General features: G+C 47.1%; 1 protein-coding gene across 2 annotated transcripts in view; it reads left to right on the top strand.

The window, feature by feature from the left end:
• Positions 1-20341, top strand: part of DAPK2 (death associated protein kinase 2) — a 114660-nt gene that overhangs the window by 56693 nt on the left and 37626 nt on the right. For both annotated transcript variants that reach the window (XM_058541798.1, XM_058541797.1), the window contains exons 3-4: positions 1250-1471; positions 11346-11484. In XM_058541798.1, coding sequence (XP_058397781.1) covers positions 1250-1471; positions 11346-11484 — 361 coding nt within the window. The remainder of the gene's footprint in view (positions 1-1249; positions 1472-11345; positions 11485-20341) is intronic.

The following is a 20341-nucleotide window of genomic DNA, read 5'->3' as shown; positions in this document are numbered from 1 at the left end:
CTATCCCAAGCAGTGGGTATTGTGGGTGGCAAGAAAACATGGGGCAATGGTGGAAGGGGGTGGGAGCACTCCCAGGAGGGGCAGCCACTGGGCAGTCTCCTGGGAATTAGAGCTGAGAAGGTAAAGCAGAAGGCTGCTGCCCTTCCCTGTGGGGTCAGCTGCCCTTCCCTGTGGGGTCCGCTGCCCTTGCAGCACTCAGGGAAGCTGGCTCAGGGCCACCTGCCGCTCTGGCACGGACACTATTTCGTGGTTGCTGTGTAGGTCCCTGGAGTGAAGGATTGCCAGGCCAGCCTGGAAGGGCACTAAGCATAGTCTTCACTCCTATAACTGTCTTAGCGGGTTTGTGTACTGTGGGCTGGGCCCCCAGCTCTGGGGCCTGGCTTTGCTGTTAACTCTCTGATGACTTCAGGAGACTCACTTGACCTCTCCTGTGCCTCAGTTTCCTAACATTTTACAACTCTGTGGTCATATCAGCCCTCTCACCGTGACGAACTCCCACTGTGTTATTAACAGTGTAAGGCTGCCTCCCTCTCACCCCCACCCCTGCCAGGATCCCCACGGACCCCGCTGGCGTAGCCTCTGGCCTTGTCTTTACGTGAAGTGCATCCTCATCATATTTGTTCTGTCCCTCTATTGTCTAGCTGCTTGGCTCATGTCAGGTAATTGAGATTTCATTTGTTGGGAGGAGGTGGGAGCAAAGCTGCAAACATGAGAATATATAGGTGTTTTGTCCCCTCACAATTCCAAATAGACGAATTTGTACTTGCTTCCAGATAAGGGAGACCCAAAGGGATGATTGTTACTGTTAGTATTTTGACCGTGCTGATCTTTTTTGTTTTTCTTTTTTAATCTTTTCATTAAATAGTATAAAGCCTCTGGACATTGTGATTTTTTTCTGGTGGATACTAGACTTGGGTTCTAGTGGAGGCTTTGGAACGATGAGGCTATGTCATCCTGATCAAATCAGTCACCTCTCAGGGCCTCAGTGTTCACATCTGTACACTGGGAATGACAGCACTCACCTTCCTTCCTAGTAAAAGGCAAAGGATTCGTAGGAACAGAAAGGAAGCCCAGTACCTGCCCCATCTCAGTCGCTGGTTGACAGCCAGGTGGCGATGCTGGCTGGAGGCATGTTTTGTCCTGTCCTGGCAGAATGACTGTGAATTAGTGCAGCCTGGGGGCTGACAGCCAGGTCACTTCCCCACTGGCCACAGCAACACCCTAATTGTGTGGGTCTGTGTCCCCACAGCGGCCAGTTTGCCATCGTGAAGAAATGCCGAGAGAAGAGCACGGGGCTGGAGTACGCAGCCAAGTTCATCAAGAAGCGGCAGAGCCGGGCCAGCCGGCGGGGCGTGTGCCGGGAGGAGATTGAGCGGGAAGTGAGCATCCTGCGGCAGGTGCTGCACCCCAACGTCATCACACTGCACGACGTCTTCGAGAACCGCACGGATGTGGTGCTCATCCTTGAGCTGTGAGTGGGGTGAGGGACCCGTAGCGGGCAGCAGGGGCGGGCAGGGTAACCAGACCTAAGCTTGGTCCAGAGGAGATAAAGTCAGTGGAGGGCGGTTTCCCTCAGTTACCCGCGTCCTCCTGGGCCAAGGGTGGGCTTGCTGAGCAGCAGGGACTGAGGGTGAGGGTCTAGGTCTGGCTTTCATTGGACCCTGGAGATCAAAGAAAAGAAATGGCTAACACTGGGGTCACTTCCTGGCTGGCCAGCATGTGGGAGGATGAGAAGGGGCAGAGGATGGGATGGGGTGCAGGGGAGGCTGTCAGAGAGGGGTCTGTTCAATGAGGGAGGGAAGAACAAACATCCTCTGGGCTCTGAGAAGCCCTTCTCCAGCCCTTTCCTGGGAACAATCCCCTGCGTTTGTGCTGTGTTTGATGCCTTTATTATTATGGTAATAACTATGATTTAGAGAGCTCTACTATAAGCCAACCATTTGCCAGGTGCTTTACGTTTGTCATCTTGTTGGGTCCTCACAGAAACTGTGTTGAGGGAAGTGTCCGACTAATGTGGAGAGGTTACTTTGTATTCTCTGTGCGGAGCACTTCTATTACCTTATTTAATCCTCATAACAATCCTATCACACAGAGACTCTCATTATCCCCATTTTACAGACAAGAACACTGAGAGACTAGGTCACTTACAAGATCCTATAGCCAGGAAGTGGTGGGGCCACGACTTGAGTCCACACTGCTTGTGCAGACAGCTATGAGCATGAGGTGGGATGGCCTTATGCTGGCCTCCCTGGGGAAGACTGCACAGTCTGATGGAATTTGGATAGGTGACACCAAGACCCAGGGATTGGTTGGCCACCTGGTGTCCCTCCTGGAAGTGTCATCATGGAATGGGGAGGTGGGGCCCTGGCAGACAATAGAGTTTGAGTTGGGCTGTGGCACAAGTCACAGTGGCTGTGTCCAGTCAAGCACCTGTGTTGGGAATGTCCTGAGCCTCATAGGCATGTATGCCTCCTCCAGTTAGCAGAGGAGTGGTGGCATTTGTCTCAGCAATCTCTGACTTTGTGACCTTGGGCAAGTCACCTCACCCCTCTGAGCTTCAGATCTCACCTGTAAATCAGGCAGCCACCCTTAACCTGCCGGCAGGTTGGGTGGACCACCTGACATTTGAGACCATTCTAATTTGAGAACTATGCTCTGGTGTTGCCACGATATAGATTTGTGTGGCCGATGGGTATTTGCATACTCTTGGATTTGATTCTTTTTTTTGTTGTTGTTATAATTTTTATTTGTTTACTTATTTTTTCCCTCAAAGCCCCAGTAGATAGTTGTACGTCATAGCTGCACATCCTTCTAGTTGCTGTATGTGGGACGCGGCGTCAGCATGGCCGGAGAAGAAGCGGTGTGTTGATGTGCGCCCGGGATCCGAACCCCGGCCGCCAGCAGCGGCGCGCGTGCACTTAACCGCTAAGCCACGGGGCTGACCCCTTGGATTTGATTCTTAAATTATCCATTTCAATGTTGAAATGCGTAGAATCGCCCGTGCTCTCCCCGTCTCTAACTCACAGTGTCCTCTATGTTTCTCCCAGGGACTCTCAGCCAGTTGGACCAGTTGGTGTTTGCACCTGCCTGGCTCAGACAAGCCTGGTGGGTTCCCACAGGTGTAGCCAGCCGTGTAGACAGCGTGAAGTGTGACATGTCCCAAAGCTAGGGGTCAGCAGTTGGCACACTGGTTCCCAGCAGAGAGTGACAAGCCCACCTTTGCTGGGAAGGCCAGGCCAGTTCTTTAAAAGTCTGTTATCAAAAAAAAAACTTCACAGCAACTGAAAAGAAATTATTTGTAATCCTACCACCCAAACAGAGCTATTTATGTTTTCCTGTGGTTCCTCTCAGTCTTTTATCTATTTGTATACAACCATTGTACTTGTACAGTTTCCTCCTCTACTTTTTCCCCTAGTTAACATAATTCCATAAATAGCTTTCTTCCTTTTAACTGACTGTATCATGTTGCGTTGAATTACATACCCGTCTCTCCCTGTTGTTGGACATTTGGTTTTTATTTTCCAGCTCTTAACCCTTAAAAATTTTACTGCCATAAAACAACTTTCTTCCCATAAGTTTCCCCTTTTCTTTTAAACCAGCTTTTTTAGATATATCCTCAGGAATGGGTGATTAGGCTGACATTTTTAGGGCTCTTGATAGCCTCACTTTAAGAGGACAGTGTTGGTTACCCAGCACCACCTGCAACATAGGATCGTTCCTATTTGCCTATAGCCTTGCCAGCCTGGGGTCGTTTGGGTTTTTTGTTTGTTTTTCTGAGGAAGATTCACCCTGAGCTAACATCTGTTGACAATCTTCCTCTTTTTGCTTGAGGGAGATTCGTGCTGAACTGACATCTGTGCCAATCTTCCTCTATTTTGTGTGTGGGTCACCACCACAGCGTGGCTGTGGCCAAGTGGTATAAGTCCGCGCCTGGGGAACTGAACCTAGGCCGCCAAAGCAGAGCGTGCTGAACTTAACCACTAGGCCACGGGGCCGTCTCCCACTGGAGTCATTTGTTTTAAAACAGGGGTTCATGATTTATTGACCTTTATAGTTATAAAATGGTACTTTGTTGTCATTTTAATTGGCATTTCTGTAATTGTTGGGGAAATTATCTGTTTCTCCCTGTTTGTAGAACCCCAGGAGTTCTGGGATGCTCTTGAGATGTCCCTGTTTCTCCCAGCAGGGCTCACAGTCAACCGACAGTTATGTGCCCTCTTCTTGTGAGCTGTCGCCACCCATAACATCAGTATTCGCACTGGCGCTCCTGTGTCTCCCTTGAGCTGCTATGTTTGTTGAGTTCTGTCTGTTCGTAGTTTCTCTGTCTCCTCTTTTATTTTCAAGCTGTCTCATTGTCTCAGGGTGCCTGACTGTGGAGTACCAGGGATTGCTAAGACAGTGCCTAAACCACGCGTGACCAGCATCTGAGAGGGAGGACCTTGCGGGAGAGAAGGGCTTTTCATGGACTTTTATGTTTGGACTTGGTGACCCCTGTTGGGCTGATCAGGAGCTTTTGGCCTCTTGGTCCTCACTGTGTCCTAATAGGTTAGTGGGTTTGCCCAATATTTAAACCTGGGTATTACTGTCTACCTGCTCAGTTGAAATGTGCAGGTTTCATGGATGGATCTACCTCACTACCCCTCTCAACAGCAACTGTTGTCTGGTGCAGGGCTTCCTACTGCTTTCTGCTAAAGTGGCCAGTACTCGGAGGACGTGCCAGCCCTGATTTAAGTCCCTTTCGGCTGTTACTACCGCGTCCATGACCTCCTCTGCAGCAGCTGCCTCTGGTTAAGACTGTTGAGGCAGGGTTGGGAAGGATTTAGTTGTCTGTATAAGTTGACTTCTGTATGGTGTAAAGGATATTTTCAAAATCTCAATAGATTAACTCATGTCACATGTGGAGCTTGCTCTGAAAAATGTACGTCTGCCCTGAGAGGGTTGGGCAGGCCTCCCATCCCAGGCCCCTGACCATTCTGGGGCCTCCTTGACTCCAAGCTAGTGGAAAGCGATACTCCGCCAGTTGCATACCGGAGACTGGCCTGGCAGAGCACTCCAGGGTGGTGGCAGTGCTTCCCAGCTCCCTGAAACGAGTCCAGCCTCCTGGCCCCCAGCAGCTCCGGCAGGATCCTGCCTGAATCGCTGCCTACGCAGGTTGTGGGAGCACGCATTCCCGAAAGACTTCTGAAAAGCATTTCTAGCAGGCAGGCCAACCCGCAGGGAGGAAGGAGGCAAAGGTGAGATCAGCCAGAAGAGGTCTGATCCTGGGGACTCTGGGAGGAGAGCAGAGGAGGCCCGGCTATTAGGTTTTGCTTTTCATCTTTAAGCTAAAGAGGTTTGGGATGTGAGAGGAGCGAAGCTTGGGAGGAGAGGGGGACTGGCTCCAGGCAGAGGTCTTGGGGACTGAGAAGCCCTTGAGAGAAACTGCATTATGGGGGAAATCTGGGCTCCTTGATATCCTTGAGACGAGGTGCCCGAGAATTGATCTGACTGTCCCCAGCCCGGGTCTCCAGGGCTTGGCCATTTCCCTCAGCAGGCTCATGAGCCTCCCACCTTTCTGAGTCTCTAGGGGAGATTCTAAGGACCACCACGGCTGTTCCCCTCTTCATCCAAAGGAGACCATGTCTCACCTGGTCTCCTGCCCAGATCACACCTTCAAACAGAATGACTGATTACTGTCCCCCAAAGTCCTCACCCAGCCTGGGCCTGCCATCAGTGGCTTTGGGTAACGGGACACATCCACAATATCACGATATTCTTTACATTTGTGTGGCATTCTATTTAAGGTAGGAATGGTAGGATGTGCCCGAGGTCATAGCCTCACATGACCCAGCAGGGGCTTGGAGTATAAAAAACAAGGGGGCTGGGTCCTGTGTGTTTCAGAGAGGGCACCGTGGATTTGAAAATTTTCAAAGGGCTCCAAACAGGTCTCTTGCAAAAGCCACGGCTTCGCTTCTATATGATATAGAATGTTCTGTGCCATGTTGATATTTTTAATGTTTTATTTCTTTCCTTTGTTCTTTTATTCACCTATCTTCTATTGAATGTCTTTCATGCACAAGGCACTGTGGAAGCAAAGATCATTTAGCTGGGGAGAGAGACAGATAATGACAGCCCAGTGTGATGTGGGCATGGATGCAGCTGAACAGGGATGTCAGAGGACTGTCCAGTGCATGGGGTGGCTTTGAGCTTTCCTTTTTGCATCAGTGACTCAGGCTTTGTCATGTGGAGCGAGCATGGTGAGAGGAACACATGGTGGGCTGGGGCTGAGAAGATCTGGGTCTAAATCCTGGTTCTGCCACTTACTAGCTGTGTGAGCTTAGGCAAGTCACTTGCTCTCTTGGGGCCATAGTTTCCTCATCTGAAAAATCAGGATGGAAATTCCTTCTACCCCTCAGGGTAGATGTGAGTCTCAAGTGAGAGAATGCTTGGGGAAGCACATTGCATAGGTGACAAACTCTAAATCAAGCCCTCTGCCACCACTGTCACCCCTGACAATGACGTGGTGCATGATGTTTACTTCAAGGACTTTATCGAGGATCTCATAGCTCTTGTCCAATTTTACATCAAGATTCCTCCCACTTCCACCCCCCCCCCACCCCTGAAGGGGGTGATGAGACTGTTGGTTTTTTTCTTCTCATTCCTGTTATATAAAAGAAAAGCTGGGCCCTGGAGCTCTCCCATGCCCCACCCCAAGACAAAGGTTGCATCTACATTGGGGAAGGATTGGGACCACCATCCTGGCCCTTTGACCCAGGCCTGCAGAACAGAGTCAGGGTTCCTCCTTCAGCAGCTGAGAGGGTGCTCTAGGTTCCAGCACCTGCGCCCGTGAGACCCATGGGAAAATAGTGCACCTGCCTGGTCCCCAACACCAAGGCAGCCACTTGGGGCCACAGCCAGCTCACTCTGAGTGGAGGGCACTGCAGCTCTAGCAGACAGGACACTCTCGTGTGCCATCTACTTTTTTTGTGTGTGTGAGGAAGATTAGCCCTGAGCTAACATCTGTTGCCAATCCTCTTTTTGCTGAGGAAGATTGGCCCTGGGCTAACATCTGTACCCATCTCCCTCTACTTTTGTATGTGTTTGAAATCCTCCACAACAAGAAGTTAACAGCAAACTTCCCGAGGAGGAGGCTCCTCATTGGAGAATGAGTCACCCTCTCACATAATGACCACCATCAGATGGAAGTTCTTCTGTAACAGATGAGGAAACCGAGGGCCACAAGAGGGGAAGCAGCCATGCAAGGTCTCCCAGCAAGGGAGTGCGTGGTAAAGACCAGCTCGCAGTCCATACTGTCTCCTCATACTAATGTGTGACTGGGTACAAGTTGCCCTAACTCTCTCAGCCATGTCTCTCAGACATTGGGGGTAACAGAATGTTTACATGCTAGGCTTGTTCTGAAGAGCAAATGAGCTCATTTGAATTGGCATCCAAATGAGGTCCACATACTGCACTTGGTTCTTTTGTCTCTTATGCCTCTTTTATTCTAAAGTAATTCTCCTTCCCGCTCTTTTTTGATGCCATTGATTTTTGGAAATACTAGGTCATTTGTCCTGTGATTGTCTCACAGTCTGGATTTGGTGTATTCCTTCCTCACGGTATTATTGAACTCATCCTCTATGTCCTGTAATTCCTGCCACAGCATGGCTTGATAAGCAGTGCGTGGGTCCGTGCCCAGGATCCAAATTCATGAACCCCGGGCCACTGAAGCGGAGCGTGCAAACTTAACCACAACGCCACTGGGCAAACCCCCTCATGTGCCATCTTATCTCACTCTCTCTACACCCTTTCACTTTCCCCCTCCCTCTTTTCTCTTCTCTCTCTGTCTCTAAATATTTACTCAGCATCTATTATCTGCTGAACACATGACGTAAAGATGAGCACCTAGTCAGAGTTCCTGCCCTCAAGAAGCTCACATCCCAGCAGGAACACATACTTCTGACATTCCTCTATCTACTTCAGGGTGATATTTTTAACCCCATTGGACAGAGGAGAAAAGACTGAGGTGGAGAGTGACTTGCTAGTAAGTGGCAGAACCAGCATTCCAGCCAGTCTTCACCTCACCTCCAAGGCCGGCCTGTGCACAGGGACTTAATGCCACATACGTGCCCCACGCTTGTCCCCATCTTTGTGCCTTCGCTTGCGCTGTTTCCCTGCCTGTCTCACCTGTCTTCCTTCCCCGCTTCCTCCATCCTGGCCCTGCTCGAGTCTCACCACATCCCCAGCACCTTCCCCACCACCTCAGCCCGTGCTAGCCACATGTAACAAGCAAATAGTAGCACCACGGCAGAGGCCCCCACTGATGGAGTGCTGTCGTGTGCCAGTCACTGTGCTGAGTGCCCTGCTCAGTGCACTGGCTCATTTGCTCTTCAGAACAAGCCTAGCATGTAAACATTCTGTTACCCCCAATGTCTGAGAGACATGGCTGAGAGAGTTAGGGCAACTTGTACCCAGTCACACATTAGTATGAGGAGACAGTATGGACTGCGAGCTGGTCTTTACCACGCACTCCCTTGCTGGGAGACCTTGCATGGCTGCTTCCCCTCTTGTGGCCCTCGGTTTCCTCATCTGTTACAGAAGAACTTCCATCTGATGGTGGTCATTATGTGAGAGGGTGACTCATTCTCCAATGAGGAGCCTCCTCCTCGGGAAGTTTGCTGTTAACTTCTTGTTGTGGAGGATTTCAAACACATACAAAAGTAGAGAAAATAATGTAAGGAACCCTCATGTGCCCATCACCCAACTTCAAGTTATCAATATTTTGCCCATCTTGTTTTATATAAAACTCCTATTCCCCCCTAACTCCAACTGTTTGCTTGTTTGCTGGAATATTTTAAAGCAAATCTCAGACATCATGTCATTTTACGTGTAAATACTTTAGTATGTATCTCAAACTGACGACACGTTTTAAAACTGTAGCCATGATGTGTTTATTACACCTAAGAAATTATCCAGCCAGGCCTCGGCTGTCCACTCTCCAGTCCACGGTGATATTCCCGATGGGCCCAAAGATAGCTCTTTACAGTTATTTCATTTGAATTGGCATCCAAATGAGGTCCACATACTGCACTTGGTTCTTTTGTCTCTTATGGCTCTTTTATTCTAAAGTAATTCTCCTTCCCACTCTTTTTTGATGCCATTGATTTTTGGAAAAACTAGGTCATTTGTCCTGTGATTGTCTCACAGTCTGGATTTGGTGTATTCCTTCCTCACGGTATTATTGAACTCATCCTCCATGTCCTGTAATTCCTGTAAACTAGTAGTTAGATACTACTAGTATCTAAGATACCCTTCCTATTGGCACTGTTCAATAGAAATATAATACGAACCACATATGCACTTTTAGATTTTCTAGTAGCCACATTAAATAAGAAGTAAAAAGAAATAGGTGAATTAATTTTAATAATATTTTTTATTTAACCCAGTATATACAAAATATTATCATTTTAACATGTAATCAATATAAAGTCACTAATGAGATATTTTACATTCTTTCTTTCACATTAAGTCTTCAAAACCCAGTGTGTATTTTGCACTTACAGCACATCTCAACTCATGTGCCATGCAATGGTTTAAAGTAAAATGCAATCCTACCAGAACAATAAAGTTGTATTTAGTGGAAAATATTTCACACCCCTTCAGTTTTTTAGTTAAAATAAAATGAAATTTAAAATTCAGTTCCTCAGTTGCACTCACCCTATTTCAAATGCCCGGTAGCCACATCTGACTTGTGGCTGCTGTATTAGACATCGTATATAGAGAATTCCGTTACTGCAGAAAGTTCTGTTGGATAGCGCTGAACAAGAGGCTCAAGCAGATTTAGTTTCAATTTTTTAGGTTGTGATACTTCATAGGTGTTGCTCTGTACTTCTTGTTCCACCTCGTGTCTAGTTGTTCTATTTTTCATGATGCTGAGATTGATTAGTGGGTCTGGGTATGCTTCTGGACATTTTTAAAGAGAGGAGAAAAGAAGATTTTGACGCTCTTTATTTAGGATGGACTAGGTGGCAAGGAGTGTTTCCCAAAACTGAGACAGAAGCTCTTCTGGCCATAGAAGAATCATCTGAGGGCACTCAGTGTGACAGAGTGGTTGAGAGTCATTCTGCCTGGGTTTGAATCCTGCCTCTACCACTTACTAGCTGTGTGACCTTGGGCAAGTCATTTAACCTCTCTGAGCCTTTGTTTCTTCAACTGTGAAATAGGAAAATAATAGTACTTAGCTTATAAGGTATTGTGATGATTAAATGAAATAATGTACATACAGTACACATTATACACAGAGAAGTGTCCAAGGTATGTTAATTACTATTATTATGTTGTTGTTATTGTAAAAATACAGGTTCCAGGGCCTTGCTGCTGGAGAATCTAATTTGGCAGAGTCTGTGGTGGGACCTGGGAATCTGTATTTTAAGCAAGTTCTCCGAGTGATCCTGAGTTCCTGGACCCCTGGCCCAAATCCCTGCCTAAGATCTTTTCCTGGGGTGGCTCTTGGCTCTGTCCCAGCCCCAGAGAAGCACATGCTGGCTGGATACCCCAGCCTCTGTCAGAGGACAAACGCCCAGTAGGATTGCTAGATTTAGCAAATAAAAATCTTCTGTTTTATCTGGCAACCCGAAATCCCTAATTCAGATAAAACTGTAAACCAATATTTGTAGGGGAGATTCTTTTTGCTCTGTGGGTCTCCATTCCTGTCACATCAACCATAGAGTACAAGAGTGCAGAGTGTGAGGACAAAAATAGTATTTTAGAGTTTTTAGAGATGAATATAATTAATGGGTCTTTATGTTTAAATTAGGGATCATGCCTACCTCTCTTGAGTCTTCAAAGAGGCCATCTTTTATAAAATCAAAGACAGGGGCTTTAGGAGCCGTGTGGCTCAGTCTGCTCATTTTGCAGGTGAGGGAGCTGAGGCCTGCCTGGGGAGGGGAAATGAGTTGTCCAAGGTCGGTGGCAGGGCTGGACTAGAACCTAGGTGTCCAGTTTCTGGCCCAGCAGATGTCCGTCTTTGTCGTCCCACAGCACTTGTTTCTGTCCTCTGCCACCTCAGTCATATGAGGAGGTGGGAGCAGGTAACACCAGGGCAACCAGGGGCCGGGTCCTGGAGTGTGAGGCGGCCCTTCTGGTGACACCCTAAGGATAATTCCTGCCCTTGTGGTCCAAAGGGAAGAACACAGCAAACAGAGGCAAAGACAATTCTTGGTGCTGGCTGGACAAAGCCCCAGAAGTGGGCGAGGGGACTCTGCCGCACAGGGTGCCTGGGGGGCAGTTTCAGGAGCCGCACCCATTGGCCTGGCCTCATGACACATAGGGCCGACTGGGCCTGAGCCCTCTCCACTGGTGTCTTGCAGAGTGTCCGGCGGGGAGCTCTTCGACTTCCTGGCACAGAAGGAGTCGCTGAGTGAGGAGGAGGCCACCAGCTTCATTAAGCAGATCCTGGACGGGGTGAACTACCTTCACGCCAAGAAAATTGCTCACTTCGATCTCAAGGTCAGTGAGGGGGGCAAGGGAAAAGAATCAGTCTAGGAAGAGTGGGCCCAGCCTCTCCCGATGTCACTGCCAGGAGGAGTCAGTGCCCACTTGGCCCTCCTCCCTCGTCTTACAGTTGAAAACTCTGAGCTGCTGGGAAAGAAATGATGGCACGGAAAGTGTCCACTTCCTCAGTTTCATTTCACATATCAGGTTTTCTTCACATAGGGGCTGACTGCAAGAAGCTTCTTAATCAGACCACAAGTATCTTATCTTTCAGGGAGCAGGTGGGGTGTAATTTTTGAATAAGTAGACCAATGATAGGAAACTTGAAACCAAGCACATTTCACAAGACTGAACTTTTCAGTAACCAAGGGCAAACTGCTGAGCAGGCAGAAGCAGAAGTGTTCAGAGGAGGACCGCTGAGGTTGGCTGGCTCTCCAGACCCAGCGCAGCACAGCGTCCAGCATCCCTTGACCAGGGACCGCTGGCTGCCCTCTCCCACCCCGCCCCATACAGTGGCCATAAAACTGCCTCCAGGGGCCGCTGATCGTTTGTGGTAACGGATATTCAGGGTCAAGAAAGTTCACTGTGACCACATAGGACTTGATATAGCAAGAGCGTGGTCAAAGTAAGATCGGTTCCCGTAGTGACTGAGCTCCATTGCAAAGACTGATGAGCCGTTACAGACACCTAAAGCATCAAGATGCTCTAACCCGTGATCAGAGCACCCTGTTTACCAGGGAGGAGACCTGCTCATTTTTCTCTCCAGAAATTCCTGTGGTGTTTCAAGCACTGTGCTATGTGCCTGGGTGTTCTACAGATACAAAATCAACTGAGGCCCTCTCTGGGCTTAGTTCCTCTTTTCCAGAGAACTTAGTGCAAGAGACAGAAAAGAAAGATAACAACTCTAAGTGCTGTGATAGGGGGAGGTACAAGAGGGCTGGGAAGCCTAAAGGAGAGGGCATCTAAGTCAGGCTGGGGAATCCGAGAGGGCCTCCTGGAAAAGGTGATATTTGAGTTCAGTTTTGAAGGACTGGCAAGGGTATCAGAGGGGAAGGGTCTTCTAAGGAAGAGAGGCTAGCTGTGTACATAGTCCTGAAATAGCACAATGTATTCAGGGAAGTACAGACAAAGGACAAATGTGCTAAATGGCTGGAGAAGAAGCCAGGAGGAGAGCAGGAGGCAGACACAAGGGCATGGGAGCTAAACCAAGGAGGTCAAACTTTACCCTGAGGGATACAGGGGGCCAGGTGAGCAGGGAGGTGAGATGAGCAGATGTGTGTTTCAGAAGGATCCCTCTGGCTGGGAGGATGGATAGAAGGGGGACAGCCTGGAGGCTGGGGGCCCAGCTAGGAGACTGGTGCAATAATCTGAGCGAGATGTGGCAAGTGCCAAACTAATTTGAGGAGGGGACGGATTCAAGACCTGTGATGGAGGTTGATCTGGGGATTGATTAGGTGCCCGATAAGATGTGGGAGATGACTGGGAAAGCAGAGTCCAAGATGAGACCCAAATTCTGGCTTGGGGGACTGGCCCAGAGAAGGCATGGCACGCCTGTGGTCTCACAGCAGCTGTGGCAGGGCGTGGGCTCAGTTCCCACGCATGGATCCCATCCCAGCTCTTACTGTGCCCTGTGGAGTGACCTACGGTGAGTTCCCTCAGCGTGGTCCCCCTTCCTTATGCCGACTGCCACAGTATTTTGGATTCCTTCAACAGAAGACATCTTGCAGAGTTTCACTCAGGTGTCATGTGGTAAAAGTTGGGGTCTTCAAGGAGGGTGTGGCCTGGGCAGGCCTTTGAACCTCAGCACAGTAATACACCAAGCAGGAAATGGTCTCCTGGATTGCACCTGTGTCTCCATCCTGGCAATCAATCAAAACAACAATTAACTTGTTGTTTTCTGTGTCTTTGTTGGCTCCAGAAGACCTGCCTCAAAATGGGCTCCTTTGTCTTTTCTCTAACGGGTCTGGTAGAGGGAGGAGGAGTCGTGGAGTCTCTCAGGCCCTGAGGCCTACAGCAGGTTCATGGTGTTTAGTTTGCTTCCATGGCAGCTCGTGGTGGTGGGGGAGCGCTGGCTTGGAGTTAGTCAGGTCAGGGTTTGATCACTCTACCGTGTACCAGGATACGACTGAATCTCAGTTTTTCAGCTTCCATGCGAATAATAATACCTGCCTGGCAGAGTTGTTGTAGGGGTGAGAGAGAAGCAGCATTAAGTGCTGAATACCGAATAAGTGCTCCGTGATAGTAGCTGGTATTGCTATTTCCTTTCCCACTACAGAGGAAAAGAAAACACAACTCTTGTTACAGTGTTTTGGGCTGCAATAGACTAGGAAAAGAACCTGACTAGTGCCATTCTAAATTGCCCAGCAGAGAGCTGAGGTTGGTTGCTAGGTGGGGCTGCTGATGGGGGATCTTGTCTGGCTCCTGGGCTCAGTCTGGACATTTTCCACAACCTGGAGACAGTCTGGGTTTCTCCAGGATGCATGTAGGGTGAGGATGCTGTTAACCCCCACCTTGGCCTCATATCCTTAGAGTTGTGTGGACTCTGAGCCTCTGACTCCTTGGCCCAGGAACAGCTGGGCAACTTCAGAAAGCAATGAGCAGCTGGAATTCAGTGGGATTACCTCATGATTGTGGAGACACTTCCTGGAGTCAGAATGTGGGTATGTGTGCCCCCTGGCTGGAACTTTCCGCCAGCTCGAAGGGACATACAGAAGGTCCAGCTGATAGCTTCGAGGGGGCTTCTTGGTTCCATGTTGCTTCCCACCATATACAATTCATTTTATGTAAAAACATTTTTCTTCCTGATTTTCATTCTCCACGAGGGGCCTCTGCTTTCCTCAACTCTTGTATCTGTTACTGCTCACCAAGAGAGTCAGGCTAGGCTTGCCGCCCCATGAGCACAGCCACCATGTTGTCTCCATGCCTCTACCCATGACCTGTTCTCCACACTCACCTTCCAGCTTGAAGGAGCAGGTGATGGAGGAGCTCTCTGGCCTGCCTTTGGACATGAACAGCCTCTTCTCCTGTGTTTAGCCATTGTGCTAGGGACGATGAGGCTCTGTCCCTGCTTACAACATGCCCTCAGCCTTGTGTCAGAGAGCAGATGAATTGACAAATTAATGTATGATAAGCAGTCTTGGTAAAATAGATCGTGGCATGCTGTTGCCTAGAAATCTGTGATAGATCCTGTCACCCGTAGGATAAATGAGCCCGTTCTCAGCGTGGCATTCAGGTCTCTCTTATGCTGCCTTAGCCCTGATCCTGGCCTTGTCCACCCTTTCCCACTCCAAAACACTAGCTCTAGGCAACAAGACGACAGAGACATATTCTGGCCTCTCTCCTCCTCTGCTCATGCTGTTCCCATCCAGGAAACTGCTGCTTTTCTTTTTTCTCTGCCCGTGGACTTCCTGCTCATCCTTCCAGGCCCAGCAGAAACGCCATTTCTCCTGGGAAGCCTTTCTCATCCCTGTCACCTCCCAAAGCATAACTGAGAGCTAACCTGCCTCTCTGCTTCTAGTGCCCTTTGTACAGACTTCTGCTGAGAGCATTTATCACTGTGAATCACCTTCTGCTGCTTGTATCTGGTACAACGCCTGACACATGAGTTACTTAGTGTTGAGTGAGTGAGTGAATGAATGCCTTAGTAAGACAAATGCACGCAGGGATGGCAAAGGCCCTTTCATGTCATCTGGAAAAGGCAAAAGAGATTGCAGGCAGATTTTAATTCAGTGATGTGAACATTTCTTGAGGGACTATTGTATGCCAGGGGATAGACTGACAAACGTCAGTGTGATATGGTACCTGCCTTCCAAGGGCCCACTATCTACTGGGAGATGGCCACAGTGAGACTCCGTGTATTTTACATAGATGGAAGCGACACCCAGAGGATAAATGAACCCGTTCTCAGTGTGGCATTCAGGTCTTTCTTACACTGCCTTAGCCCTGATTCTAGCCTCATTCACCTTTCCCCACTCCAAAACACTAGCTCTAGGCAACAAGGCGACAGAGACATGTTCTGGCCTCTCTCCTCCTCTGCTCATGCTGTTCCCATCCAGGAAGCTGCTGCTCTTTTTTTTCTCTGCCCATGGACTTCCTGCTCATCCTTCGAGGCCCAGCAGAAACTCCATTTCTGCTGGGGAGCCTTTCCCATCCCTGTCACCCCCAAGGGGTAAGCTCTCTGCCTCAGCAGAGTGAATACCATCCCGGTGTGTGTTGTAAGTTCACCACAGAAAGGCCCGCTGATGTGGGTAGGTAGGGGTGGTGTGGGTGGATGGTGTTTCTCTGTATTTACGTAGATGGAAGCCACGCTGGGGCTGACCGCCCCTCAGTACCGGGTAACACACAACGTGCCTGTAGACGTGCCTTCTGCAGGGTGGATTACCAGGAAATGGGGCTCTGTACCACCCAGAAACCTCACCCTGGGATGTGATCCCAACACAAATAAAGGCCTTGTAGAGGGCGTTTTTGTGTGGTTTTGTGTTTATTTTGGTTTTCAGAGTTTCCCCTATGAGTATGGGTGGATTTCCCCACCCCCAAATCCAACTTGAGAATTCAGAAATGGAAGGTAGTCCTCAGGTCTGATTGGCATTTTAACCAAAAAGAACAAGCTGTGAGAATGGAATGAAATCGTATGCAAGCCAGGAACCCAGAACTCTGAAGGGGCCTTTTGATTTCTATAAACAGTGTTAAGGAGAGTGAATCTTTGGAACAAGATACTCCAAAAATCCAAATTCCTTTATGCCCTGATCATCCTTTGAGCTGTTCTTATGTTCATGATATGATGGTGTCTGCTTGTCAAGCTTTCATAAAAGTGATACTAATAATACTTTAAATGTATATGGTACTTTCTAGAATCCAGCATGCTTACACATCTGTTCTGTCATTTGATCCTCACAGCCACCCACTGACGTACAAAGTATTGTCACTTTTTTACACACAAGGCAGTTGAGATTCAGAGAGGTTAAGTAATTTGTCCTAGATCGCACAGGTATTAAATGACAAGGCTGGGACTTGAACTTAGCCAGTGAGGAAACACTAAGCAAAGCTGGATGTCACCAGCTTTTATTTCACCAGATTCTAACAGTGCAGCTTTCTTACTTCCTTAGGTCATGACTTTTACACACAGTTAATCCAAAGGTCTGTACTGTGCCATAAATTTATTCTTGACACAGTTAATTTCTCATCTGGTTACATTGTTTTTTCTTTCTAAAAGTTATTCCTCATACTTAAAATATTAATTTGTATTTTATTAATTGCTATAAAATGTGCATGCATTTTAAAGTAGAACTTACAAGGAGACAATTTCCGCACTAAAACCTGGGGGCATGGAGTGGAGGTGAGACTTGGCAGAGATTCAACTGTCAAGATAGGGTGAGATTAGGGTGAGATTGTAAGGGTTTAGGGCAGACTGAGGAGTTTGTATAGGCAGTCACAGCCGTGGAAGGATTTTTCCTTAAAATTTTTTATTATGAAAAGATTTCAAAACATTTGAAGAAATTGGAAGAAGAATACAATAGACACCACCATTACACCCTCCCCCTAGACTCAACATTTGGCCACATTAGTTTTACCTAGTTCTCTCTTAAAAAAAATAAAAAAATATATATATTTATATAAAAAGAGTTATACATACATATACATATATAATGCTTTTTATATTTTATAAATATTTAAATTTATAAAAATATATTTTATTTATATTATATATACACTCACAGACACAGACACATGTATGTGTATATATACATATATATGATTTTTTAAATTTTTGGTACAATTTGAAAGAAAATTGTAGCCATCCTGACACTTTAAGCACTTCAGTATGCATCTCTCAAGATTAAGGTCGGTCTCCTACCAACCCACAGTACCATTATCACACTTAAGAAAATTAACAGTAATTTATGGAAGACTTTTAATTGGTAGAGAAATATGATTCTGTTTCTGTTTTAGAAAGAAAATTCTCCTGGCAGAGGAGAGAGGATGGTTAGGAGAGAGTAGGCCAGTTGGAGGTTATGATAAGACTATGGGAAAGAGATGAACCAAACGTACCCCATAAACATTTTTTAAGTGAAATTGTTGGTCATTTTGCTATTATAAAAAGGAATAACTCAAAGAAAATACAGAAACATACAAAGAAGTTGCCCACAGACTCTCCACTCCAATCACAACCGTGATTAACATTTGGTGTATTCTCTCCAGCTTTTTATGAACAGGGGTGCGTGTGTGTGTGTGTGTGTGTGTATGTGAGAGTGTGAGTGTGTGTGTGTGTTTTAAGATGCTTATAACTTTACTACTTTTACAATTTTCTCTCCTGTCTCTTTTACTTTACATTCTAACCCAAGCAGCCCACATGTGCTCTGAAATATTTTGCTTTGCTGTAGAAGCTTTTACACAAATCTTTCCTGATTTCCTTACCCTCTTGGTGTGTTCTGAGGGGTGGACCCTGTTTCCTGCTCTTCACATCCAAAGCTTAGCTTATGCCCCAGCCTCCGAGTGTATCCTATGGGCCCTTCATCTCAGCCCCATGCATCAGACTGTGAGCCTGGAGCCCTAGAAATGCATGCTGGCTGCTTTATTGGCTACTGCAAAGCCACCCTAGGGTAACCCGAGGAGAAGCAAACCGAGGACACTGAACTAAATGTGGCAAAAATTAAACTATGGAGAGCCGTTATTATTATTATTATTATTATTTTTTTTTTGGTGAGGAAGAGTGGCCCTGAGCTAACATCTGTGCCTATCTTCCTCTATTTTGTATATTGGATGCCACCACAGCATGGCTTGATGAGTGGTGTAAGTCCATGCCTGGGATCCGAACCTGCGAACCTGGGCCACCGAAGCGGAGTGCACCAAACTGAACCACTACGCCACCGGGCCGGCCCCAGAGCCATTATTAAAAGAGTTGTAATATAGATGCTTTGAAGTGGGGAGCATTAAACCAACCAGCTGATTCTTACAAGACACAGCAGGAGGCCACACGGCGAAGTGGAAGGACGAGAGGATTGGGGGTTGAGCCTGCATTTGAGTCTCATCTCTGCTCTGTGATGTTGGGGAGGTATCATCTCTGACCTTTCCTGGCCTTGAAAGTGGGGATAATATTACCTTTCCTTCCTGTCCCACAGGAGTGAGTGAGGGACCAGGGAGATGTCAGTGTTTATGAAAGGACCCTACAAACTCTAAAACTCCATGCAAGTGCTGGTTGTGAATTTTAACTAGCCTTCCCATTAGGCCACATTTCTCCCTATTCCTCTCTTTCCTCCAAAGGGAGTCAGAAACGGAAGTGGGCATGGAACCACCCAAAGGGAGAATAAGGTGGTGCTTTCCAGCAGGCAGGCTGGGCAGATTCCCAGGGTGGCAGGACACTGGACGAGGTCGATAGGGGTTGGAGTGGATATCATGATCCCCATTTTACAGATGAGGAAACTAAGACAAAAATGCAGTGCCCTCCTCCTGTTTTGTCCTTATGACCTTTGCCATTACTGTTAGGTGTTCAGAGACCTCTTGCTGCTCCCAGCTGCCCACAGCCCTCTACTCTGGACCCCTGCCCGGGCCTGACCTCCCCTGAAGTGTCATGTGTTCAGACAGTACCTTTCAAGTTCCATTCAAAGCTACACCATCAACCCTCCTACTGCAGCTGATCTCAGTAGAAGTGAAAGAATCTGGTTCTGGGAGCAGTGAAGGGTGGTGGAAAGAGTGGGTATCTTGGCACTAAGAAGACCTGGGCTCAAATCTAGCTCTACCACTTATTAGCTGTGTGGTCTTGAGTAAGTTACTTAACTTCTCTGTCCCTCAGTTCCTCATCTGGAAAACACAGACAATAACCTACTTTAGGGTTCTATGCAGTGATATTCTGATAACAGCCAGATCTCTGGAAAACAAATGTATATATACACATACACACACACACAAATTTATTATAAATTTTACTGATATAAAGGCTTGTAACATACAATTTACAAATAATAAAATATATAATACTTTTTTATTATAAATTCCATAGAGCCTATTGATTCTCATAGAACACTTTCCTTGATTTTTGCCAAACTCTTGTATCAGTAGCCAACCTATGGATGCAGCTGACAAATGAGTGTAGTTCCAACAAGAATTTGGTTGACAATTTTGTTTTCATTAACAAGTAAGGTGAAAATGAAACCATGAAGACGTGTGTTGGAACTTTACTTGTTTGTCAATGACATGAGTGACTTCTTTGCTGAATTAGATAATACTTTCTGAATATTGAAAAAATATTTCCTCAATTTTCTGTGCTATTCACAAAATAATGGCTACAAATAACGGCACACTTTCAAGTTTAATCTGTGTTATTAAGTGATCTTCTCCAGCACTTCTTAAGTGTAGAATCAAGAAGACAGTTAATCAAGTCCTGATTTGTAGTGTCTGCCGATTTCCATGGTGTAAATACACCCACTGTGGCCAATTTAAGGGTACCAACATGACGTCAGTGACTAGGGTTGGGAAGAGGGGTGCCATCGCACACCATTATGTAGTATTTCCCTGATACCAAGACAAAAGGCAGAAGTAACCTCAAGAGCATAGAAAATACTAAAATATAATTTAAAAATTAGGAAGCAATGGGGCCAGCCCTGGGGGCTAGTGGTTAAGTTTGGCATGCTCTGCTTTGGTGGCCTGGGTTCAGTTCCCGGGTGCAGACCTACACCACTCGTCAGTGGCCATGCTGTGGTGGCGATCCAGATACAACATAGAGGAAGATTGGCACAGATGTTAGTTCAGGACTAACCTTCCTCAAGTAAAAAGAGGAAGATTGGCAACAGGTGTTAGCTCGGGGTGACTCTTCCTCAGCAAAAAAAAAAAAATTAGAAAGCAATAAGTTTTAAGTATTGTTTTCAATATAATTTAT

The sequence above is a fragment of the Diceros bicornis genome, chromosome 5 (genome assembly GCF_020826845.1).
Source record: "Diceros bicornis minor isolate mBicDic1 chromosome 5, mDicBic1.mat.cur, whole genome shotgun sequence".
NCBI lineage: Eukaryota > Metazoa > Chordata > Mammalia > Perissodactyla > Rhinocerotidae > Diceros > Diceros bicornis.
The sequence above is the reverse complement of the archived record's forward strand: the minus strand, read 5'-3'. Positions and strand labels throughout refer to the sequence as shown.